Below are 27407 nucleotides of genomic sequence, written 5' to 3'. Positions count from 1 at the left end.
TAAGTCAAAGTCTATACAATGATCTGTAAGATCTTAGGTCATCTGGCATCCCTCTCTCTGATTTCATACTGCATGGTATTCCCCCTTATTTACTCTGCTATAGTGACACTGCTTCCTGCTGTTCTTGCAACATGCCAGGCATACATCTGACTTACAACTGCCTGAAATGCTCTTCTACCAGACAGACATACGACTTTTCTTCACTTTCTTAGACCTTTACTTAAATGTCTCTTTATGATGCCTTCCCAGGCTACTTTATATAAAATTACATAATTCTAACTTCAACTCATAGACTCTTTCCCCACTTTATTTTTCTTTTAATACTTACCACTATTCAATATACTCTATATGTTGATTTTTCTCACTACCCCATAGGGTTGTGAGCTTCACAAAGGCAGGTTTTTGGTTTTTGTTTTCTAAACAAATCTACCTACCTACCTACCTACCAGTCATCCTAATGCACTGCTATATCCCTTATCTAGAATAGTGCCTGGAAGTATCTGGAAGTATGAATGAATGAATGTAGGGATTTATTCAAAATCGCAAAGTGAATAAGCAACAGAGTTGGCAATGAACAGACAAGAACTATTTTAATGTTAAAAGTCTACAGCCTTTGCAGTATCTCCGAAGCACCATGGGGCAAAGGAAATAGGCAGATGACTCAAGTTACTATAGAAGATGTCTTGAAAGACCAAATTAAAACCATTACTGCCTGTAAGTTTTTCCAGTGTCATTGGAAATACACACGTGTCTATACACACACACGCACACACACATACACATATTTTAAAGACCTAATAGCAAAATATAAAACATCCAGTTTTTAAGAAACAAAAAAAATCCATTAAAAATTTTAAGTTCAAGCTCCATTAGCCCCTCTCCTCTTTTTTTCTTCGAGTATGAAAATATTTCTTGAGTTATAAAAAAAAAAAAAAAGGATTCATTCTTACCCTTACTTTTTTTTTTTTAATTTTTTTTTTTTAACGTTTTATTTATTTTTGAGACAGAGGGAGACAGAGCATGAACGGGGGAGGGGCAGAGAGAGAGGGAGGGAGACACAGAATCAGAAGCAGGCTCCAGGCTCTGAGCCATCAGCCCAGAGCCCGACGCGGGGCTCGAACTCACGGACCGCGAGATCGTGACCTGAGCCGAAGTCGGACGCCCAACCGACTGAGCCACCCAGGCGCCCCACTTACCCTTACTTTTTAGATTGATGCTATCTGGGTTTACTTAACAGTGATTTAAAAAAATCAAGGAATAATAAAATTCCATGACAGAACAATGATGATAAAGATATTTATACTATATTACATATAGAACACTAAACTAAAAACATTTTAAAAACTGAGAAAAAATAATGCATGTTTCTTCTTTTTTTTAAATGTTTATTTATCTGAGAGAGAGATTTATAGCATAAGCAGGGGAGGAGCAGAGAAAGAGGGAGAAGGAGAATCCCAAGCAGGCTCCACAGTCAGCCCAGAGCTGGACATGGGGCTCAAACTCACGAGCTGTAAGATCATGACCTGAGCTGAAATCAAGAGTCGGATGCTTAACCAACTGAGCCACCCAGATGCCCCATCTTTCTTTCTACCCTCATGAATTTGATCTTAATTTGCAACTCTTTTGCAGGTTTTTGGTACTTTTATTCAATTTTTTTGGTGAAATTTATTTTATTAAAAATTAATCAAATGATCCAGTCAATACTGACTCATGTGGTATGGCCACCTTATACAAAATTATATGGAAGAACATTAAGAAAAAGTGACATGTGTATGCAGAAGTAATTTTAATTGTACAGATTACCTGTTCAAGAGGAACATGATTCACCAGGCCACTGACAACTGTTCTTGGGGCTGTTTCTCCAACATCTATTTCTTCTACATATAAAGAATCTGCATCAGGATGTTTTCTGGCAGTAATGATACAACCAACTCGAAGATCCAGACGAGAAACATCTATTGGCTTAGAGTCAGCACTTCCTGCTATTGATTGTTTTTTCTCCTTTTTCTCTAAAAAATATTTTTGAATGGTTAAACATCAGAAGTAAAACAAAAATAAACTATGAAAAACTCATTAGCTTCAATACTGATGAGCTTCAAAAGAAAAAGAGTGTTTATCTCCTACCTTCACTTAAATAGTAACACAGGAAAGAATTATTCGAGTCATAATTTCCCAAACCCTAATTTAGCTATTTCTCTCTTAAATAACTGCCTAAATCTCTAAAGACGTAGAATAGAAGCTGGTAAACCATGTTCATTTATTTACATAATGTCTATGGATGCCTTTGCAGTATAGCACAGTTGAGTAGTTATGATGACTTTTTGGTCTGCAAAGCTTAAGATATTAAATGGACTTTTATTGAGAAAATTTTCCTTTCCCTGAAACAGATTTGGAGAAAATCCTTTAAAATTTTTACTGTGACTCTTTAGAAAGTGAAAAATCCTTTATTTAGGAAGAACATCACAATTAGTAGCCAGCTAAGGGAATGAACTATACATTCAAGTATAATTTCACTGATAAAATGTTTCTCTCTTTAAACACACCAATAACTATACAATGAATTTCACCATTTCTTGTATTTCTCTGAACACTTAGGGTTTTAGGTTTATCTGAGCGACTATGGAGAAGATAACATTTTATTCTAATGTTTTAAAAATACTCCTCTTATTTATGTTGAAAATCTAACTCTTATTAGCATTTTGATTACTTTGATCACTGAATCAAAATGTGACCTATGAAGAATTCATATTCCTTAAGTTTACATTTAGCTTCTCTGGCAGAAAAAAAAAGTAAAACAAAATAAAAACTTATTCACCTGCAACCTACAGGGTAGAGATAAATAGTTGTGACTTAGAAGCACTCCTTCTTGATTACACCTTTGTTTAATCTTTGAACAAATATTTACTGAGATCCAAGGCACTGAAAATCTCTTTTAAGGAAGACAGATATATATAATGAATATGTGACAAACATTACATACACAAAGATATAATACAGAAATGCAGAGATAAATAATTCTGCCTAAAGTGGGAAAGAATGATTTTGTGTAAGGACATTCACAATTTATACAAAGAGAGCTTACAAAAGAAGAGGTAATTCAAAATAATGAACAGTGTTTAATCTTACTAGCAAAAGCTAGTAAAAATCCAAGTGATATAGAATATACAACAAAATTACTAGGAAACAATACACCAAAAATCTTAAAGTAGTTACCTTTGAGTGATAATCTATATATTTAATATAATGCAGTATAACAGTATATCCACATATCTACATTTTTAACTTTAATCTACTCCCTAGGCATTTGCAATACTTTTATCAGGAATCCATAGTCCAGAGGTGACTGCAAACGTCAAAATCTATACCAAGAGCTTAGTCATCATAAAAGATTTTGGACATGTTTCGTTAAAAGATGAGCGATGCTCACATGTGGCAGGCTACAAAGACTGTATTGTAACCATAGCCTCTGCATGAGCAGAAATGGATTCTGGCAATTCTAGCAGCCAAGCACCAATGGAACACCCCACTATCCCAGCACTGCCCAATATGGTAGCTGCCAACCACACATAGCTATTTACATTTAAATTTAAAATAATAAAAAAACTCTGTTCCTTAGTCACACCAGACACATTTAAAATGTTCAACAGCCATGACTGGTTATTAGCTACTGTGTTGGATTATGAAGCTATACAGTATCTCCATCACTACAGACAGTACCACTGGACACAGGCATTCTAAACATAGAGTTCCATTTGGTCTTGTGTACTTCTTCCTCCCACAAAGGAAGACTCTTGTCTCATTTGACTAGAAGATTAACTAATCCTGCAGTCACAAAAATACAACGTATCTTATTTTGGGTATGAACTTCATCATACTTAGAACAGGCTGATTGCTTTGTGCCTACATCTGAATGAATTTTATAAAGTGAAAGAATTAGTTTGAGTTGCTTTCACTATAACCATACCACCCAGTGGTGAAGTTATGTAGAAGATGTACAGCTCCTATCTACTTCTAAGAAAGGTTACTGATGTTTACCAAAAGGAACTGGCAAGTGTTAGATGCTAAATTGGCTTAGGTTAGTTCACAAATTCCTCAGCCATATTTTCCAAAAATTCTTAAGTGGTTATAAGTGTTATGAGAGGTATGAATGATGAATTATAAAAGCACTTTTTTTAGACATACCTAGAAAAATGAAATCTACAAAGGAGTAAAGGAGACGAGGTCAAAAAAGAGTCACATTTATGAGAATAGCTTCAAGCAATAAGGTTAAGGATAAATTAGAAAAGACTAAAAAGCTAACTTTCTACCTGTGACTTCTCTGAAACTGAAATATACACTAAAATTTAGTCACATCAAACCACATATGGACCTGTACACTTAATCTCTACTTTCTATGTTTAGTTATGTTAAAACATACTCTACCTCAAATAACACACTCCTACCCTGTCAACCTGGTCAATCTTCACATATTCCTTTAGAGCTCAGTTTCTATATTCCAATATCATACTGTTCCTAATTTTGTTCTAGTTCATAAAGGTTTCAACTTTCTTTTGACACCACTATTAATATCGAAAATGTTGACATCTGATAATCCAGTCAAGAGCCAAGTAACCTTGAAGTTTAACAATACCTTTCATTTCAATTTTCTCTTTCATCTTTTCTTCTGCTCTTCCTCCTGTTATCTGTTCTTTGGCACCAGAAGATATAGTTGTTATTGGTATAGACTGTATCACTTTTTCGGAAACCGTGGAATTAGCTTGCAGTGGAGTACCAGATGGGAATGGTATTTGTTTCACTGATACAGAAAATGAAATAAAGTCATTATGAACTCTTTTTAAAAGAAAATTTCACTGTATATGATTATCAAATCTCTACTCTCTGAGACTGTAAAAAGGCTGCCAAAAAATTAATAATATTTTAAACATGATAAAAGTTAAAAGATCCTCATTTAATCACTAATGACTCAACTGAGACAATTGCACACAATAATAATGACTAATATTTATCATGGATTATGTCCTAGACACTTTTCAAAATGCTTTATATAAATTAACTCTTGTATTTCTAATACCCTAAAAGCAGTAAGTTTTCTGTTGTTGTTTTTTAGAGAAAGAGAACAGAAACAAGGGAAAGGGGGAGAGAGAAAGAGACAGAGACAAAGAATCTTATGCAAGTTCTATGCTCAGTGCAGAGCCCAAAACGGAGCTCAATCCCATGACCCTGGAATCATGACCTGAGCCGAAATCAAGAGTTAAGACACCCAAGCGATTGAGCCATCGAGGCACCTCTCAAAGCAGTAACTTCTATTCACATCCCCATTTACAGATGATCAACATGAGCAATACAGAAGTTAAAAACTTGGCCCATCACACACAGAATGAGTAGGAAAATAAATTTATACTGAGGCAGTCTGTCTCCAGAGACTAGCCTCTCATGGTTTGGCAAGATGGCATGTTTTTCACTCAGGTTTTCTTTCATACTGAACAATTAACTAGGAAAGTGTTTTAATAATAGTCATTTCTTTATCAGCATTAATGGAGATGCAAGTCCATAATTCTATTTCAAAAAACTTTTTAAGGAAGAAAATTCCTTCAGCAATGTTAAAAACACTCTCATGGCCTAGTGAATATGGAAAAACAAAATCTTGTGAGGGATTTTGATGTGGGTTAGATTCTGGCCAATATTCAGACCACTTTTCTGAGGTATTTTTAAGTTCCCTGGAGGCTATTGCTTCATTAAGTAATGTGACACTCCTTATTTTATGTTCCACCATTTGACAGAATACAATAATTTAAGCTGTTGATATGCTTTAGCATTTCATTAACAAGATTAGAGTTTAAAAAGTTCCAGGGCAAACTTTTGGAACTGGGAAAATGGAAAGCAGTTTTACACTGCTAATATTTTAACTGTTTATTTAATTCTGTACCTGTATTCCAAATCTCTTTGTTGTGGAAAAGATCACATTTTTCATTAACAAACAATATTCTCTTCAGTTGATAGTTTTAAGCACACATTATTGATTTTTCCTTACTTTTGTTTAGCTCACAAAGGGTAGAACCCATACTACGGAATTCAAAATAAACCACTCACTGACAGAATAACATGATAGGAAGTAGTAAGAGAGACTTTCACTATACTTGGGCCTACTTAACTCACTTAGGAAAGATTTTCTATAGTATAATCAAATGCGTCTCTCTGTGTGGTACTTTAATATTGTAACAGAGCTATTATTGTTGTTGTTCTATAATATAAATTTGTCTAGACACCTTTAAAATAATTCAGTAAAATTTAAATTTTTATTTATAACATAATTGAAATGATAATTATCTGCTGAGTTGAATAACCTAAAAATTATATGATTTCAGGAGTGCCTGGGTAGCTCGGTTGGTTAAGCGACAGACTCGATTTTGGCTCAGGTCAAGATCTCACGATTGTGAGATTGAGCCCTGCATCAGACTCTGAACTGAGCGTGGAGCCTGCTTGGGATTCTCTCTCTGCCCCTCCCCTCCTTGCCAACACGCATGCACTCTCTCTCTTTCTCCCTCAAAATAAATAAACATTTATAAAAACTTTATGATTTCAAGCAAATTACTTTATAGCTGTCAGCTTTAATTTCCTCATGTATAAAACAAGGACATTTGTGTACACAATTTTAAGGATAAAATATATAATATACATGAAGCACTTGGCACACCTGCCTGGCATATAGTAAAACTTAATAAATGTCAGCTAAATATTACTACGGCTTATTTTCAATAACTAATAGGGAACAGTGATGATCTAGTTGAAACATATAGCACAGAGATTAAAAGCATAGTTTTTTTTTTTTTTCAAAAATAAACATAAAAAAATTTTTTTTAAAAAAGGGGCCCCTGGGTGGCTCAGTCAGCTAAGCGTCTGACTTCAGCTCAGGTCATGATCTCGCGGTTTGTGAGTTCGAGCCCCACGTTGGGCTCTGTGCTGATAGCTCAGAGCCTGGAGCCTGCTTCGGATTCTGTGTCTGCCTCTCTTTCTGCCCCTCCTCTGCTCACACTCTGTCTCTCCCTCTCTCTCAAAAATAAATAAACATAAAAAAATTTTTTTAACCAAAGTTTCTTTTTTTTAATTCAAGTATAATTAACATACAGTGTGCTACATTACTTTCACATGTACAGTATGATTTCCCTGATGAGGGTAAGAATATACAATGGAAAAAAGACAGTCTCTTCAACAAATGGTGTTAGGAAAACTGAACAGCTATATGCAAAAGAATGAAACTGGAGCACTTTCTTACAGAATACACAAAAATAAACTCAAAATGGATTAAAGACCTAAATGTGAGATCTGAAAGTTCCTAGAAAAAAGATAGGCAATAATTTCTCTTGACTTCAGCCACAGCAACATTTTCTAAACATTTTCTAAACTGAAGCAAGAGAAACAAAAACAAAACTAAACTACTAAGACTACACCAGAATAAAGCCTTTTGCACAGTGAAACCATCCACAAAACAAAAAGGCAATTAACTGAATGAGGGAAGACACTTGCGAATGATATATCTGATCAGGGGTTAATATCCAAATTATATGAAGAACAACTATAATTCAACACCAAAAATAATTATAATAATAATAATTCAACACCAATAATAATAATCCACTTAATAATAGGCATAGTACCTGAAGAGACATTTTTCCAAAGACATACAGATGCCAACAAACATATGAAAAAGATGCTCAACGTCACTAAAAGCATAGGTTTTTGAAACCCAGCTCTGCCACTTTTTGCATGAGCTCAAACAAGATTATTTGCCTTTCCTAAATCTCCACTTTCTCTTTTGTAAGGGGAACAATTGCATAAGAAGGGTTACTGTGGGGATAAAATGAGAAATCTAGCATAATACCTAACTTAATAAACAATGATATAATTACTATTATAAATCAAAACAACTTATTATTTCAATATTTAATCACCTCCGTTTTGAATTTCTGCCTGAATTAGCTCTTGTTTCAATTCTTCAATTTCTTTCTTTAATTTAGCATTTTCAACTCGAAGTTTCTTCTCTTCTCTCAAAGTTGCCTGCAAAACTAGGATCAAGAAAATCCAGTAAAGAGATAGCCATGTTTTCTAAAAGGTTTCTTATGAATACTATTTGAAAAGAGCACAGCAGTATAAACACAACTAAGATAATACCAGTAAACAAATATTTGTCTATTCCTTTATATCAGTTTAGAATTTATTAAACTACAAAAACGGTAAAAAATCTGCGAAATAATAACAGAACAGAAAAGTTTTGTTTATGGGGCGCCTGGGTGGCTGTCAGTTGAACATCCAACTTTGGCTGATGTCATGATCTCACAGTTCATGAGTTCAAACCCCACGTCCAGCTCTGTGCTGACAGCTCAGAGCCTGGAGACTGCTTCAGAATCTGTGTCTCCCTCTTTCTCTGATACCCCCTACCCTGCTTATGCTCACTCTCTCACTCTCAAAAACTGAATAAAAATTTAAAAATAAATTTTTTTAAGTTTTGTTTATGAATCGTTTTTCTAGCTTCCATAATGATGCTAATGACAAATCAATAATACATAAACTATCAAAATGAGACAAATATTAAGATACATTATTATTTCTTTAAGCTGGAGATCTAATGATAGCAAACCATAAAAAAACTATTCTCACTTCTTTCTTTTTAATCATTACCTTGTAAAAGTACAATCTGTTATTCTTTTTTTCCTAATTTCTCAGAGGTTGAGCTGGCCTGCCAAACATTTAGTGAGTGAAATAGCTTCAAAGATTTGCTCAACATATAATACGTGCATTAAAGGTGAGCAACAGGATATACAAAAGAATAAAAACAAAACAAAACAAACAAACAAAAAACAACGATTCTCAGTGGGGTTAGGACTGCTCCCGAGGTAGGATTCTTAAAATCTGTGGGAGTATTTTGGGGCATTTATTGGGCAGAAGTCAGGGACGCCAAATGTCCCGAAACATGCTAGATACACTCATAAAATGAAGAGCTGTTTCACATTCTGCAGAATTTTCCACTGACCGATTGTACATCTGTGTAGGTGAAAATCCTGTTAATCATTTGAGCCTAGATCCTATGTTTTATATATAAACACAAAATATTATTAAACATTTTCATCACACCCTGAATTTTTTATAAACCAAGTATCATATAAATCAAGAATAAACTATTCTTTGCTTTGTTCACAGCCTTACCCGAAGAATTATTCATCATTCTGAGTAAATCAAAAACATAACTGAAAGCTGCTTCTGCTATCGGAGTTGCTAACATAAAGGCAGACTAAATAAACACTCATATCAATTAGCATTATGTCTGTTGCATTCTTGGTGATTCTATGTATGTGAATCATACAGCATATGACTCTCTCATATGTCTGGTAATACCATCCACCTAAGAATTTACTTACTAAAATACGTATTTTTATTATTACTACTATTTATAAATTACTTTCTTTTTTAATTTTCCTGTGTATTATATACATGATTAATGTATGGTTTGAAATTATGTGTATAGGTAGGTTATTTTATCTAAAAAATATTTTATTTACAAAACATTAAGAGATTTTACAAAATATTTATTGCAAAACAGGAACAATGGGACTGGGAAGCATCAGGATAGGCTACCAAAAAGTAATAATGATAAAGGTGAAGAATAAACACGCACTAAGGGTAGAAAGGTTCCTTTATCTTTTAATTAGCAAAATTAAAATGTTAGTCAAGTTGCTAACAGGCACCCATATGAGAAAAAATTCACAGAAGAGATTAGAGATCACCTCTAATCTCTTTATCTTACTAATGGAAAGAAATATTAAAAACTTTAAGAAAAATAACAAGAAAAATCCTTTAAGAATTTTAAGAAAAATAAGAAAGTTTATAAAACATTATAAAAAAGACATAATTAAAGCAGTATTTTAAAATAAAGAAAAAATATTCTGAAGAGTAAATGTACAATTCTGTAAGCCATTCACAATCTTATACAGCAAAGAAAAGCATTTCTTTAGTTATGGTAAAAGACTTAGGGATTTTCGTCACACCATTAACATGGACTATTGAGAAATAAAATATACTTAACAAAATTCAACCTAAATCCTAAAAGGAGAAATTCAGATTTGATATTTTTGTACTTATCATAGCAATTTCTAGGTAAAATTTAAAGACATATTGGAAAAAATGTAAAAATCATTTCAGAAGATGCCTCAGTAGAGGGTAATATGAGTATATATTTTCACAGGAGATATCTGAGTTCATATTTGATTTTACCCAATTTTCTTCATTTTACTCTCCAATTCTATATCAACTTATTTTAAACATGAATTTTCCTTTAGCACTCTTAAAATAATACACTGTTTTCCTTATATTACATTCACTACATATGAATTCTAATTTATCTTAATCCCAAAATATTTTACTCAAAATTAAAATGTTAAAGGAATCTAAGTTATCATCAAGATGATGAAATAATATTTACGGGGTAAGCACAGTTTTTGTGCTGTCAATATGTGAATTCCTTTTAAGTATCTCCTCAGAAAATGTAAAATCTCTTACTTGCTTTCTCCTTAAGAAGAGCAACTTGCTGCTTTAAATATTCAATAATTTGATCTGCTTCTGCACCCTTCTGTTCCAGTCTCTTCAGAACAGCACCATTAGTTGCCATTTTTTTAAAGATACGGCAGAAAATCCTAAGTGAAAAATAAGTGATAAGTTATACCACAGAAGGAATAAAATTTATTGTACAGAACACTAAGCAAGCAGTTTGAAAGGAAAAACATCTTCCACTTTAACAGATCAATATACTAGAAAACTACATTTCCTATACTTTTCCTCCAGAGCAACAAACCAAATAAATGGCAGAAACATTAAATGACTAACTCCTCAATATGTTTGGAAGAGGGAATCAATTTTCTTTCCCTAAATGCAAAAAACATGCTATTTCACATTTTAGGCTGGAAAATTTTAAAGAAACTTTTAAAATACAGCAGAGTATTATAACACAAAACAGGAAGACTAAGGGAAAAGAATAACAATAACCTTAACCAAGCTGTAACTGAGTGCCACTCCTGTGTTCCAAAGTTAAGAATTGCTGAATTCCCTTTTTATATGCTACTTTTAGATACTGGATATTTCTACCGCTTATTTAACTATGTACAAATGTAAGGAGGAATATGTGACTTAGGAAAGACAAAAGAAAAAGATCAACAATTAGGAACATATCAATATTAAAGACATGCCTACTCGGAAATAATGCCAGCATATATACTGTGACTCTTATTAAAGAAAATAATTAGAATTTTAATTTCATAATAATTTACAGAAATTAGAAAACATCCTGTCAGTGTTCAGAAAAATGTGTATATGCAAGCATTCTGAGATTAACTCATAACGTTAAAGTTTAAACTGCCAAATATTAAAAGTCACACTAACAAAAGACAAGATAAATCATTAATACTACAAATTGCTCTTTTTTACCTGATTAACTTTAATTTATAATACAAAACATAACAATGACACAAGCACTGCTGAAGTAATTCTGATTTTAAATAAGTGATACACAATAAAATGGTGAAATTTTTTGATAAAGGAAAAAATTGGCTAATTAAGGGCAAATAATGTAAGATGTTTGAAAATTTCAAATTATGCAATATGCATCCTATAAAAAGGACATTCTGAAATCTTTACCTTTTTATTAAAAGAGAAACAATCCTCAAAAAACTTTTATGCTAAAGTTAACAATTTATAAATAGAATGACTAAAAAAAACTGATAAAAATAAAGTTGCTAATAAATGAAGAAAATATAAATGTGGTTAATCTGAGAAAGTCATAGTAAACCTGTCATTTTCTATATGGACTATTATTTAACAATTTAAAAAATACAGAGCATTTTGGTACAAAAATTGAAAATGAAGATATTAACTTTTTAATTCAGCCAATTTTTACCAACATAAACACAGAATACCCCGTTGCTCCTCAAATGTTTTTTTTTCCTTTTTAGAATTTTAGAGAAAAATACATATGAACATATGAAGAAAGTTAAGGTAAAAACAGCTTGTTCTTTTGGACTTTTAGTATCCTCCTATTAGCATTCTTTCAGTTTAATGTTTACTTTAGTCTAACATAATAATCAAATATATTCAATAGGTGAAATAGCTATCCCAAGAAAAATAATGAGTATTTGATTTAGCATAATTTGTTAACTTTTACTTTTGTAGCAAAAAAAAAAAAAAAAAAAAAAAATTTGATGAGTTAATACCAAAATAAATGTGACATTAGTGATATGCCTTAGAAAAATCCCCAGTAAATGAATATCTTAACTCATAAGAAATTACTATAAGTATAAAATAGTTGTCATGAATTTGTCTACTGGTACAGAAGTTATCTCACAAATACCAGCCAAACATGAAACTCCTGTCCTGACTCACAGAAAAAGTTTCAAAACTAACAATAATTTGCAAAATAGAGATCATAAATCCCACCGAAGAGAGAAAAAAGATATTTTACTGAGTTGATATATCTATTAACTATCTACAAAATCGTTATAAAAATGAGTTAAATAAAATATCACTTTTGTAATACATACTGAAGCACCAGAGTAACTTTAGTAAGAAAGAATCCTTTAAAACATAAACACAAATGAGCTGAATATACTAAATATATATATAAAACCACTAGAGAAAACAATGGGATAAAAAGAAGTGGTAACACTTTGAATGATACTGATAAAATACATATATATATATATATATCAATGCCTTATGTATTTATTACATAAATTATAAAAGAAGCATAATTTATATACTTGGCTATAACTTTACTATTATAACTTTAGATTAAGGTCTAACTTTAAATCATGAAATAAAACTAGGGCTGAGACATCACTTGAAATATTCAGTAAAAATGGATTCAGTTTTAGGTTTTTGGGTTTTTTTTTTTTTTAATGTTTTTTATTTTTGACAGAGAGACAGAGACAGAACATGAGCTGGGGAGGGGCAGGGGGAGAGAGAGAGAGAGAGAGAGAGAGAGAGAGAGACACAAGAACTGAGCGAGGTAGGCTCTAGGCTCTGAGCTGTCAGCACAGAGCCTGAAGCAGGGCTGGAACTCATGAACAAGATCATGACCTGGGCTGAAGTCGGATGCTCAACCAACTGAGCCACCCAGGTGCCCTGTAAATGGATTCATTTTTAATCAAATAATTGTACAAATAAAATATGAAAAATAAAGAGAAAACATGTTAGTAACAAAGAGAAATGTTACTGAAAAGACATATATAGGACATGAAGTCTTAAAATGTTGAGAACAGAGAGATGACAGTGATCCTAATAAACCACTCGTATATAAAATAACTATGGATGACAGAAGCCATCTCAAATTTCCTGATAGGTATTGTTGAGTAATAATATCTAGTGCTTACTTTGTCTTTAGTAACTGCCAGGTCTTTTTCTCAGCACCTCACAATATTAACTTAATTATCACAACACCATGACATACATATTATTATTATTCCTTCTCCTTGTTTACAATATTAAGAACTTTTTACAAGAGTATGAAATAAAAGTAATTTAATAACAGGAACATGGATTTGCAAATCACAAGACCTTGGATCAAATCCTACCCTTTGCCTCCGAATCAACTTACCTAACCTCTCTGAGCCAAAAAGTTTTCTCATTTGTAAAATGGAGATAATTCTATGTATCTCATAGCATTGATATGTGGCAAAATAAGATACCATGAATAATATTCAATATTTCTGGCAAGTGGTAAAAAATGTCAGGAACTGAGCAAAATTCTGGTCACACAAAAAAAGATAGGATATATGTACAAACCTCACCTTCAAGAAGCTCCCAATAGTGTAGGCTACCGATGAGCATGATATTTTGTAGATCTTTAGGTAAATGATTTTTGTTTTCTTAAAGGTTAAGAACATAACAAATAATAAAAATACAAATTATAGATTGATATTAAAAATACATTTAGATAATTTGGCTAAGCCATACCTTAATTTCTTTGTGAGTGGTGGTATACAGTCTATGGGGGTAATAAATATTAATTTATTTACATTAATTGTGAATTTTGTTTATAATAGTATATAAAATATACCTAGAGACTCCTGTCCTCAGGAATACAAGACAACAGCCAACTGAAATCTTTGCACTTTCCCCTACAAACAGATATTGCCATTGTAATTACAGAAACTCTAAAACTAGATTTAAGATTATTTAAACAAATGGTGCACAAAAAAGAAATACTGAATGGCTTATAGATTTCAGTTTGAACACCTTGTGAAAGTCTTCTAAGAAACTAGTATTAATGGTTCTCAACTCTAGCTCAAAAGGCAAAGCAGTCCGGCACAAGCCATACATGCCATTTTGCCAAAGGCACACAAATGGCCAAGAATACCAAGAGAAAAATTGTCTTATGAAAATTATGTAAATTGTTTTGGTTTAAGGAAAAGAAAAAAGGGATAAAAATTCACTAAATACTTTCTACTCACAATTTTGCTATGAACCTAAAACTGCTCTAAAAAATAGTCTTAGGAAAATTCACTGAACAGCACACTTAAGAATGCATGAATTTAAAACCTGAAAATACTCTACATCCTAACTACTTATGACAAAGGCTTTATTTGGTTATGCAATAATTAATAATATCCCAACATTTACAACATATATCACATAATGATAGGTTACTTGTAACTATTTTAACTGCCACAAATATCAATAACATCATTACAAAGGAAGTCTCATTAAGAGAGAAAGTATCTTTTGCTAGCACAGTCACGTTTCCAGCAATAATCAAGTTTTCTTCACAAAATAAAACTTAGGAGCGACTATAAAACACACTAGCTGTTTTAACCAGTGTCTATTTTTTCTTTACTCCTAGGTTATCTTGGCAATATTACTCATGATGCGAAAATTAACCTGTCCTTTGAGATATTCTGGATTAGTTAGAAAGACAAGTCTATATGTTGAACAAAATTTTCCTCAAATGCTAAGAGCTATGTATTGTTTTTGAATTAGAAGCTCTGGGAATACGTTTTCTAGTACTTGTTAATTAACTTTAAACTTTTCAAAAATATAAGTATGATGCATAAATTTATGTCCATATTTTATAGTAATATGTAGATATTGATCATTCGCACCAGCAGAAAAGTGGTTGTCTTTTTTTCCCTTACAGTATTTATAGCTAACTAATCTTGGTTGAATCACATACTTAACAGCCTGTGTGATCTTGGTAAAGTTACTTAACTTCTCTGTGTTTCATTTTTTAAATTTATAATGAGGATAATTTCACCTGATTTCACTTTCTATTCCTTGGCACCTCCTTTTAGGGATCCTTTTTCTTGACTTGTCCCTTTTATGTTTTTCAGGGTTTGGTCCTGATTTCTAGTCTCTTCTAAGGATTGCAAACTATTACCACCACACAAAGCAGGGATCCCTTTGTGTTCCAGGGTTAACAGTGTTTGAAACAGCTGAAGGTTTAAGCAAGGCAAAACAGACTGAACAACTCCCTGCTGTCTGCCACTTATGCTACCTGCCAGGTCCCTATAAATAACTTATGTTCATGACCCCAATTTTACTTATATTTCCTGATTTTGAGTCATGTGCTGGGTTTATAGTAGAGAGCAAAATTAAACATATTCTTTGTATTCACTAAGCTTTCAAACAAATGAGGGAAAACACAGTAAATTGGAAAAAAAATTTAAATGAGGTTAAGTTTAGGGCAACAGTGCTAGTTTAATAAAAACACTGCTTAAAGCTTGGACAAATCTTGTACCATTCAACCCAGTGCTCATTTCATTATCATGTGCCAAGTGCTCCACAGTGACTTTCAATTTTACACGGTATTTTATATGGAGTACCTACTGAATTTCATAACTTTAAGTTTCCTTTGTCTCCTCAAAGCTTTTAGTGTGCTAATAGGCTTCGGTTTTCTCACAGATGGTAATGCTAATAATAATTTTTTTTTAAGTTTATTTACTTATTTTGAGAGAAAGCAAGTGTGAGCAGGGGCAGGAGCAGAGAGAGGAGAGAGAAAGGATTCCAAGCAGGCTCCCCACTGTCAGTGTGGAGCCAGATGTGGGGCTCTATGCCATGACCTTAGCCCAAATCAAGAGTCAGACGTTTAATCAACTGAGCCACTCAGGTTACCCAATAATAATAATGTTAATAACAGATAACATTTTAGAGTATTTATTATGGGCTGGCTAAATGCTTTACATAGATCATCTATGAATACTCTATAATCACTTCCATTATACAAAGAAGAAAACTTGAATTAAAATTAGTTTGCCTTAGGTCATGTGACTAGTTAGTAACAGGATTAAAACTTAGGGTCGGTCTGATCCTGCAGTTAGCTCTTTTAATATCGAAGCTCGAATTTCTATAAAAGACATTAATTCTGTAGAGTTTCCCAATGTATTTAACCACAAAATCCTAACCAAGGAGCACCTATTATAGAACTAATATCCTCTAAAACATTTTGGGAATACTGGCTTAATCTGTACTAAATTTTATTTAATGATTAGGAGATTAAAATACACATAATAATTGCATGCATAGTAATTACAAATGCAAAACACATAGAAAAAAAGAGAAAACAGTACATGAGTACGTAAACTGGGTTTGGATAGTAAGTTTCTGGATAGTTTAGATAGACTTTTCTTCTTCCTTTACTAATTTTAAAAAATAATAAATTTATTTTATAACAAAAAACATTTGAAAAGTATTATCTAAATTATTTTGCCTTTAATTTTGTTCGTAATATTCATTATGGGTCATTAAATCTAAAAAGCCATTGTAAGATGCTGCTATTCATTAAAGCTGTTGCTGATTTTAGGAAATACATGAATTTAAACTACATCTTAATCATTAAAACATATACAAAAGGTTATTTCTGAGATTCCTATCATTGCCAAATGGCTTCCCTATACCTCAGTAGTCTTTTCCCACTCTGATTCTAAATTGTCAGTAACTTCTTTTAAATAACAAATTCCCTGCCCCGGCTTTTCAATGTTAGGAAGCAAATATAAACAAATAAGCTATTGCTTTGAAATGGAAATTTTAAGTGCAGGTTTTCAATTTTATTTTATAGTATAGGAATTCTACAAAAATTTGGAAGGGTCTCTCTACTTCCCAAACACCTGATTTCACTGTTTCAGAACTTCAACTAGGTAAAAGTTTATGTTCTTCTTAGACACTCTAAGTACTGTATTTCATAAAATCTAAGATGCCGCCAATTGTAAAATGGCTCCAATCATAAGATGCTCTGGCATTTTATGTACCATTAAGAAAAAAAACCACACACCCTGTATCATTTGAAAAATCTCTTTTAAATTTAGCCCTATTTTTATCTTATGTCACTCTTTTTGTTTCCCCTTATCTGTGTATACACAGTGACTTTTCATTTTAATGGTAAATCTGCATATAAAGGATACTTAAAATGGAGATTAAAGCCAACAACTACATACCAACACTACACGTAACCAAACTGATGACAATATTAACCATAATGACCAAGTCTGCATTAAGTACAGGCACTGACAACTGTCGCAAGTGCCACTTAGTTCATAGTGACTTTAAGACATCAATAATTGTGAAATGTAAATATGAGAAAAACATGTATATCAGAATAAACTATAGTGATTTTAATCAATTTTTTCTCTCCCTTTCTACCATCATTCTTATTCTAACCTTCCAATCTTCATTCCTCCATTTGCTTCATAATCTAACTGCCAAATCACCCCACAAGGAGAACATTTTTATTACCGTGCTACATAAGGGATACTTTTTAGAACAAAGTTAGTACCTCTACTAGGATTTAAAACCTGTCAAATGTAAGAATTTTTAAAAAGGTATATAATAAAATTAAATATTTTGAGGACAATCCCTCCCAGAGAGACTCAAACTACAATAGCAGTGGTAGCTGGCAGTAATTCCACGAGTATTTTTGCAACCTTTGCCAAAATATTGAAAACAGACCTAAAACTATGCTTTTTGTGAATGTTTATTTATTTGGCGTGTGGTCAGGGCACGAATTCAAATTCTAACTTGGCCATTCATCAGCTGTGTCACTGTTTTTATTTAAAAATTTTTGAGGTGGGCCACCTGGCTGGCTCAGTCGGTTAAGCCTCCAACTTCGGCTCAGGTCATGATCTCACCACTCCTGAGTTCGAGCCCTGCATCGGACTCTGTGCTGACAGCTCAGAGCATGGAGTGTGTTTCTGATTCTGTCTCCATCTCTCTCTGACCCTCCCCGCTTGTGATCTGTCTCTGTCTCTCTCAAATATAAATCAACATTAATTTTTTTTTTTTTTTTTTTTTTTTTTTTAAATTTTTGAGGTATAGGGGCACCTGGTTGGCTCAGTCGGTTGAGCGTCTGACTTCGGCTCAGGTCATGATCCCGCGTTCCGTGAGTTCAAGCCCCACGTGGGGCTCTGTGTTGAACGCTCAGAGCCTGGAGCCTGCTTCAGATTCTGTGTCTCCCTCTCTCTCTGCCCCTCCCCTGCTCATGCTCTGTCTCTCTCTCTCTCTCTCTCTCTGTCAAAAATAAATAAACGTTAAAAAAAATTTAAATTTTTGCGGTATAACACATTAGTTTTAGATGCACGTGATTCGGTACTTATGTGTACTGCAAAATGATCACATTAGTCCAGTTAACGTCCTTCACCATAGTTACCAAAATCTTTTTCGTGTAATGAGAACCTTCAAGATCCACTCTTCTAGCTACTTTCAAATATTCAATAGAGTATTAACCATAGTCACTGCTTTGTATGTTATATCTCCATGACTTACTCATTTTAAAACTGGAAATTTGTTTTTATTCTTGATTGTTTTTCTTTACTTACTGGAGTGCCTTCTTCCTCTTTACTAATAAGGGCACAAGGAGTCTTGGGGGACTTAAGGGATGGCTATGAGAAGACAGTCCATACATTTTAGGTATTATGGCCATTGACACAGAAAATCTTCCTGTCCAGTGAAATATGCATAAAACTTAAAAAAAAGGGTATGTCTAGGCCTCTCATGGCCTTCTTAGCAAACACCAAGGTCACCTTTTACCTGATTCAGAATTTCTTCAGTAGGGTTTAACCATCCCTTTACATTCAAAGAAGCACTCAGCAATATCTTACTCCCATTTCCTATCCAAGAACACAGCTAATAACAACAGCCACTATTTTAAGGAGCCAAGCATATTACATATGGAGTCCTTTAAGCTTTTCAACCGTGTGAGATAACATTTCCATTTTATAGAAAAATTCAGAGAAAGTATGACTTGTCTAAATCCATTCAAATATTAAATGGCAAAGCTCTGATTTTAACCTGTGTTAAAACTCACACTACACTTCATTTTCAAAGTGTTTCCCAAATCTAATTAGAGAAAATTAACTTACTACCCACCAATATTCTTATCCATCTAAATTAAGGGCACTAAGAACCTGACCATCCATTTCTCACCACCCTTACTCAAGCTACCATGTCTCCTCTACCATGTCTACTAAAAAAGCCTCCAAACTGGTCTTTCTTCTACCCTGTCCCTTTCAATATATTCTCCACAGCAGCCAGTAAGATCCTCTTTTTAAAAGGAAGCCAGATTATGTCGTCTACTGCTCAAAAGTCTCCAATAGTTTAGATGCCCTCAATATCTTTCATGATCTGTTCCTTCTATGACTTTGTCTCTAGCTTTAATCCCTTAACTCAACTCCAACCCACAAGCTTCCTTGCTATTCAGGAGAGTTTATGTTTCATGGCATCAACTAGCAAATACTGTTTATGGCTGGTTCCTCCACCTGACTGCACTTACCCCAGACACTTGTATGGTTAATTCTCTCACTGACGCCAGCTCTTGCTTGAAAGTTGTCTTTTCAGTGAGACTTTCCCTGGCCACACTAATATTTCAAACTATATCCTCCTCTGCTTTATTACTTATCCCTTAAGCGCCCATCACGACCTGCAATAGAACATGTTTTTCTTAATTCTGTTTAGGATGTCTTCCTCCATAAAATGCGGACTACAGGAAGATAGGGGTTTCTGTTTTGTCCATCGTTCTGTTCCCAATGCCTAAAACAGTACTAGAAACATGGTGGGCGCGTAACTAACTGAATGACTTCCTGACCCACCCCCACCCCTTTCACACACACCGGCGCGCGCGCACACATATAACTAAACGTGTTTGTGAATATATCTTTTCCAGTAGCAGCCTTTCTGTCAGCCCCGCATCCCATTTCTCAAACTTGGTTCCTTCAAGAGGTACCAAGCTGTTCCCTATTCCACATGCCAAGACTGGTGCTGGTATAAACGTACTTCCCACCAGTATTCGGAGGCTAGGTCCTATCTCCCCAAGATGAGTAAGGGAAGGAGGACTCTCCTTTGACCTCAACACGCCTACCCCCGGACCCTCTCAGGGAGTCACTCACATAAATCGGTGGACAGAGCAACCTGGAGAGCCTCACCGGGTAGCCTCAGTCTTCAGCAATTAGGGGCACCGTCCCGCACCCGACGGCAGTGAGAAAGGACCCAACGAGGTGTCCTCACCAAACGCCTGAGCGTTCCACCGACTGAACGTCAAATTCTGTCGCCCCCTTCCCGGGCGTAACCGCACCACGCTGTCCGTCTTCTATTTCTTCAGCTAATAACTTAAACTCCTCTGTACCTCTTCCTTGGTAGCTACATTTTGTCACCGGTTGGGTAAGGGGCAAAACGCCGGACGTCGGGTCTTTCCTCCATGTTGTGTCGTGGAGGTTGTGAGGTCAGAGGAAACGGCCGGGCTGAATCGAGGGCGGGGGTGGGGAGAGCTGGGAGCTGTCATTGGAGCGGGTCTGGCTCGCGGTCCCGGCCAGATTCCGAGCCGGGAATTTCGGCGGATTTAGCTCGCAGGCAAAACGCAATCCCAGCGCTCCCGGAGCGGCCTCTTTTGTAGAAGCACCTGAGATGCTGGGTGTGGTGCACTAAACGGTAGCGACAGCAGCAGCCACAGCAAGCTGGGGCCCTGTGTAGAAGCTCCATCCCCTTGTCTCTGTGCCCGCCTGACTCAGAGGCAGGTATTTGGGTTCGTCAGTTTTGTGTGTCGTAGTGGGTGGGGCCGGTGGGAGGTAGAGGAATGTCAGGTGCAGCGAGTGGCCCCGTTTGTCCGCAGTAGAGGAGCCAACCTTTGGAGCTGCTTGCTACTGAGTCCTGTGCCCAAATGGAGCTAATGTCCGCCTTCCTTCCTACACACGTTTACCCGAGTCCTTTGAGAACTGTAGGCAGATGTTTAAGAATAACCACTGCATCACTGCTTCGAAGAAAGATTTAAAGAGGCGTTGGAGAATGTAGATTCAGTTCTCCATTACTCACCGTAGATGCAAAGTCTTGGTTTTGTTTTGGTTTTCAAAGGTTTAGTCATTTGTCGAGTTGGGGAATGTGAACTGGAAGTTCCTTTAGAATTGCCAGTGATTTCTTTTCAAGGCCCCTTGGTTCCTGTTTTTGTTTGGGACAGAAAGACAACTTTTTGAGGGAAAGTATATAAAATAAATGAGCTAGTGTTATTCGCCCGTTGAAGAAATGTGTGAATTATTTTATTCATGATGAAATCGGTATCTTTTGTACTGGTTTTTTTTTTACCTTCGCCCCCCGACCTCCAATCTAATTTCGACTCCCAAATTCTTTGTGGGTAGGGATTGTGTCTCGTCCACTGTCGTTGGCCCTGAAGCTGGAAAAACACCTGAGTTAAAATAGGTTCAAGATATTGGTTGAATGAATGAATTTTCAAACCCCATTCCTACGTTGTATTTCCTCAACTAATCTCTCTCTCAACTTCAACTGTTTTCTTTTTTTTCACTAGCTTTCTTCCACTCACCAAGTGTGAACAAATCTATGTGTATATTTTTTTATATGTGAACCTTTTTATGTGCAATCATCTACATGAGTGCTTGGTAGTTGAAGGAGAACATTGATGAAATATTTTACACTAACTCGTGTCTTATCTTTTTGAATCATTTGCGTTTCTTTGTTTGGTTCTTTGCTTTTCAGTTGTCTGATAGTCTGTCTAATTGAAAATCAAATAGTATAATATAGAAGGATTGCATAATAAAATGCAATGGTTTAGTGTCTTCCTTCCTACCCTTAGTCCTATTCCTCAGAAATAACCCCTTTTAACCTTGTTAAACCTTAGATCTATAAGTTGAATAGTAAAAGAAAATGCTCACTCTTTTTTTTCTTTCTTTCTTTTTTTTTTTTTTTTTTTTTTTTTACTTTTTAAGACAAACTATCCATAACCTCCCTTATCCAAAGTTTTGAATAGTCATTACATTTTTTAGTTTTCATATTGGTTAATGTTATAATTCTAAATAATATACGTAAATTATTTTTTCACAATTTTCAAAAATATATTTTGGCTCCTTGTTTGGTAAAATGAGGAAAGTAATGACTCTACCTTCATTGCCACTGCAAAAACTATATCTATCACTTCCACCATCCCCTATCTGGACTTTTATTTATACATTGTTAAGGTTAATAATATTTATATTACATTTCTTAACTACAATTTTTTTTGCTTTTTTTATGTGTGCTAAAAAATAACAAAATGTTACAATATTATGGCTTTGTAAATATTCCTAAGTACAGAGTCAAAAAGTATGCTATGATACATTTCCTTCCCAGTTTCTTAATTTCATGTGCCACACTAAGGAGAAGACTTGTAATATTAACATCAGATTGATTTCTTCTTTCTTCCCCTATAATGACCAAAAAATTATGCCATAGTTAAGTGTGATTTATGTTTTGGGCCATGTACATCTTATATAGTTTTTAACCCTCCTCACTTTTACAAAGGACTTTCTGTTTTCTTTTGAGGGAAAGTTAGTTACATTGTTTTTGTTTTCACCAAATCCTTCCATCTTACGCTTTCTTTACCACATCCTCTCATTCTTTGTATGAGAAGCTTCCATTCCATATCTTTGCTTGAAGATGTTCCCTTAAAGCCCAATTACTTTCTGTTTAATGTGAATAGATTACATTCTGGTAAGTTACATTCTTTCTTAACCACACATTTTCTGTTATTTGTTTTTCTCCTCTGTTTTGGTAGAATACATCCTAAGAATATTTATTCATAAAAGGTATGTGGATGTTAATTTTATTTTTTAATGTTCATATGGCTGTAAATTATTATTATTTATTTTTGCTATAATGATGGATAGTTTGGCAGGGTATAGAAGCAAAATTTTGTCTCTTTAAGTCTTTCAAAGCTTCACTGTCCTCTAACTTTCACTATTGCTCATGAGAGAATGAGAATGCCACTCTTAATTTGTTGAGGCCTGAAGTATTTATTTTCTCTCTGGAATGACTAAAAAATTTTATTTTCCTTGATGCTTTGAAAATGTATGATGACATGTCTTGTGAGTTTATTCTTGAAGTGAACTCATTGAAAGGAGCTAGGAAAAATCATAGTGTGGGTATTTTTCATTTGCCCTCCTCGATATTATAAGCCTTTCTAATTTGAAGGTACAATTTCCCTTCAACCGTGGGGAATTTTTCTCCTATTCTGTCTTCTATAATTTATTCTCCTTTATTTTCCTCTGTTCTCTTTTTGAAACTGTTGTAAGGTGGTTTTTGTATACTTGGTTTGATTTACTATATCTATTATCTTTTCTCTTATGTTTTCATCTATTGGCTTTTTGTTCCATACCCTGAGCAGTTGTCTCAACTTTCTTTTCCAACACTTCAGTCTAACTTGGTAATAATTTAATTTCCAACCACTCATTTTTAATTATTCCTTCCTCATATTCTCTTAATTTTATTTTTTATAAGATACAATTTACATATCTTAAAATGCACTGATTTTAAGTGAGTAGTTTGATGAGTTTTGATACATGTAAACATCCATGTGACAACCATCACCCCAATCAAGATGCAGAACATCCAAAACTCCAAAAAAGTTCATTTTATCAATTTTTTCTTTTATGGTTAGTGCTTTTTGTTATCCTGCCTAAGAAATCTTTGCTATCCTAAGGTTGCATTTAGGTCTATAATCCATCTCAGATATTTGTGGATGTAACTGTAAGAATTGAGGGATTATTTTTTTTCTTTTCCATATGGATATATTGTTGTTTCAGCACCATTTGCTGAAAGACTGCCCTTTCCCTATTGATTTTCTTGGCCTTTGTTGGAAATCAATTCATTGTATTTTTAAAATTTTTTCAACTTAAAATTTAAAAAATATAAAGTATGTGGTCTCTAACACAAACATATGTAGATATAGAATATGGAAATTTGGAGCATAATAATAATATGAACACCCATTAAATCCACCAATTAAAAACTAAGATATTACTCAAGATTGTTGAAGCTTCTTATGGGTTCTTCCCTAATCTCACTCTGCTTTTCATACAGTGGTAACTGTGTCCTCATATTTTTCTTCTCCTTCCTTCCATCCTCCTCCCCTTCTTCCTCATTATTATTATTATCACCTTTTTAAAAATTTTTTTTAAGGTTTATTCATTTTTTGTAGAGAGAGAGTGTGAGTGGGGGAGGGGCAGAGAGAGAGGGAGACACAGAATCCAAAGCAGGCTCCACGCTCTGAACTGGCAGCACAGAGTCTGATGTGGGGCTCAAACTCACGGACCGTGAGATCGTGACCTGAGCTGAAGTTGGACGCTCAACCGTCTGAGCCACCCAGTTGCCCCTACCTTACTTTTTAATATAGTATTACCTCAAATGTACATACTCCTGAATTATTTATTATTCAGCTTTTCTTGTTGAATATTATGAATATTGGCATACATTTTATGTGCTTTTTTTCCCCACCCAACATTATATTTAGATTCATCTATGCTGATATATGTTGCTACAATTTGCTTATTTTCTGTCATGTATACTCTTCCATCAGATGAATGTACAGTTTCCTTAATCATTCACCTGTCTTTGGATATTTAAGTTTCCAGTTTGGGGATTAATAGGAACAACACCATGCTGATTTTTCTTGCATGTATCCCTTATTTATGTGTGTAGGACTTTCTGCCGGAATTGAATAGCAAAATAGTGTCAAACTGTTTTCCAAAGTGATTGTTTTAGTTTATATTCTCTTCATGTCCTAACATTTTGTATTATCAAATTTAATTAATCAGATTTAATTATTACTCTCTGGCAGGTATAAATTCTCCTATAGTTTTAATGAGCAGTTTCTTGAATATTAATGAGGATGTTCATTTTCTCATATATGTACCAGCAACTCCTTTTTACTCTTTTGTGAAATATGTTTTGCTACACCTCTTTTTATGTAATATCATGTCAAATCTTTCTAAATAGATTTCAACTTGTTTTGGTTTTCATTGTTTTCTTTTCCATAACTTATTTTAGTCACCTCCAGGGCAGGTTTTTTAGTTTGTTTATTTTATTTTTTGCCCATTATGATGTGGTCTTTCTTCAACTATCTGATGATTCCTGGACAGTTCATGATTTTAGAGTTAAGGAAGTCTGTCTGAGAGCTTTGTGTATATGGACAGGCTTGTTGACTGCTATTCTGTGTTTTAGGATGGCTGGGTAGATAGTTATATCTTAACTGGGGCCCTACAAATTCCAGAATTAAGAGCAGTTTGCCTTTGTCACCATGCCCATACTAGCTATTTATTATAATTCTCACAAAGTTGGTTTATTTCTAGGAAAGAAACTTACCTTTTTTCCTTTGAGGAAAAATAACCAACTAGTAATGGGGGGCCAGTGATAAAGTTAATTCTTTTATTCTTCTGCCCTTTAAGTTATCATTCTCATTTCAAATCCTCTTCTGACTTCTGTTCCCCATTGTTTCTGCTTTTGTGATCTCAAGTTTCTGAATCTGAAGAGGCCCAACAGAGGTCTTGACTGCAATATACTTTATAGTTTCTTTCTTTTGCTTCTTAAAACAATACTTCATATGCCAAATGCTTTACTGGGGGTTTTTGGAATCTTTCATTAGGTCATGGCCCTTTTCTGTTTTCTTCCTTATTATGAATTTATACATTTAAAAGTATTTCCTTTTAATGTTTTTAATGAGGTTTCTGCACAGACATAAAAAGTGGTCTATTACTTTGATTTAGAATTCCAACATTTTGATTGTGAAAGCTGAGAAAGGAAGAATGCAGTGCTGGACCAATGGAATGTCTTTGTAGTGAGACACCTGGGTGAAAGATCTTTTTGTTCAGTGGCCTTTTTCATTGTGATTGCCCTAATGTGATTCAGATTGATTTTGAGCAGGTTTCTTAATCTCCAGGTTGCTTTGTTACATAACTCTGGGGCACTATTTGTTTTGGAGACCATGCCAGTAGGATTGCCCTAGATATATATACGAAACATCTATCTTTAAACTGGAGGCAATAACATCTGTGAAGATTGTTGAGGGAATAAATTAAAACAGATCACATGGAAATTACCAAGCACAAAACCAAAACTGATTAGTTAAGTAACATAGAGGCTTCTGTTATCTAGTTTAATTTTTACTACTATTAATAGAGGCCTTGATAATTTAAAGGTAATGGTTGGAATACCTATTTCATCTTTTCTGACTTTACTTACTTTGCAAGAAGGAAAAATTCTTGATGGTCTATGGGTTGTTCAAGCTTTAGGTAAACAGAAGATCCTTATTGATGTGAATATGCAATAACAGACTTCCTCTTAACACTGTCAGACATCATGAGGAGGGAATGTTCTATTTTTTGCCTTTTTATGCCATTGAAAATCTTTGATTATGATTTAGAGCTACAATCTAAATTTATGATTGGGTGGTTTTTCCTCGTAGATATTATCTTGGAATTTTTTTACTTTGATTCTTTTTACTGTGAAGTGTTCTGATTGACATTTTCCTCCAAGTTATATATTATTAATCATATTTAAGGTGAGAAAACACTGGCTTAATTTTTGGTTGATCTGTCATAAAATTCTCTCCTTTTCCAGATTATCTTAGAAGATCTAGGATTCTGAAATGTTTCCCCTGAAGGATGCTGAAATGGGTGCCTTTACCTTCTTTGCCTCAGCTCTGCCACATGATGTTTGTGGAAGTAATGGGCTTCCTCTTACACCAAATTCCATCAAAATTTTGGGGCGATTTCAAATCCTTAAGACCATCACTCATCCCAGACTTTGCCAGTATGTGGATATTTCTAGGGGAAAGCATGGTAAGTTGTTCTTTTCTTCTGTTTTTGTATTCCTTACTCTGTTACCTTGATTAGGTTACAAGTATATAGTGAGCGCATACAATAGTCAGTATATGTGGGTATGTGCATGCCCTCACCTTCAGTCCAGCCAAACTGAGTCTTTTGAGTTTTCCTGATTGCCCTGGCCCCTCACAGGTCCCTGTTTTTATACTCTGCTATTTTCTTTCATGGGTTATATTATTCTCTGCAATCTGAGCTTAATCCCTTTCCTAATTTCTTATATATCTTTTATCAGATTTTATTATTATT

The 27407-nt window shown here is 34.2% G+C and overlaps 2 protein-coding genes across 7 annotated transcripts in view; one reads left to right on the top strand and one right to left on the bottom strand.

Moving 5' to 3' along the window:
- The window catches only part of AIMP1 (aminoacyl tRNA synthetase complex interacting multifunctional protein 1), a 40654-nt gene extending 19919 nt beyond the window's left edge, over positions 1-20735 (bottom strand). For 2 of the 5 annotated variants that reach the window (XM_049630979.1, XM_049630975.1), the window contains exons 1-5: positions 20412-20630; positions 10552-10685; positions 7950-8063; positions 4631-4795; positions 1804-2009 (exon numbers count right to left, since the gene is read on the bottom strand). In XM_049630979.1, coding sequence (XP_049486936.1) covers positions 1804-2009; positions 4631-4795; positions 7950-8063; positions 10552-10685; positions 20412-20413 — 621 coding nt within the window. In that variant the 5' untranslated portion in view covers positions 20414-20630. The other 3 variants (XM_049630976.1, XM_049630978.1, XM_049630977.1) reach the window with 3 other exon arrangements.
- Positions 20736-20789: 54 nt separating this feature from the next.
- Positions 20790-27407, top strand: part of TBCK (TBC1 domain containing kinase) — a 230316-nt gene continuing 223698 nt past the window's right edge. The window contains exons 1-2 of one of the 2 annotated variants that reach the window (XM_049630974.1): positions 20790-21035; positions 26899-27119. In XM_049630974.1, coding sequence (XP_049486931.1) covers positions 26927-27119 — 193 coding nt within the window. In that variant the 5' untranslated portion in view covers positions 20790-21035; positions 26899-26926. The remainder of the gene's footprint in view (positions 21036-26898; positions 27120-27407) is intronic. The other variant, XM_049630972.1, reaches the window with a different exon arrangement.

Source organism: Panthera uncia, chromosome B1 (assembly GCF_023721935.1).
Source record: "Panthera uncia isolate 11264 chromosome B1, Puncia_PCG_1.0, whole genome shotgun sequence".
In the NCBI taxonomy this organism is placed as follows: Eukaryota; Metazoa; Chordata; class Mammalia; order Carnivora; family Felidae; genus Panthera; species Panthera uncia.
This window is presented reverse-complemented; position numbering and strand designations above follow the sequence as displayed.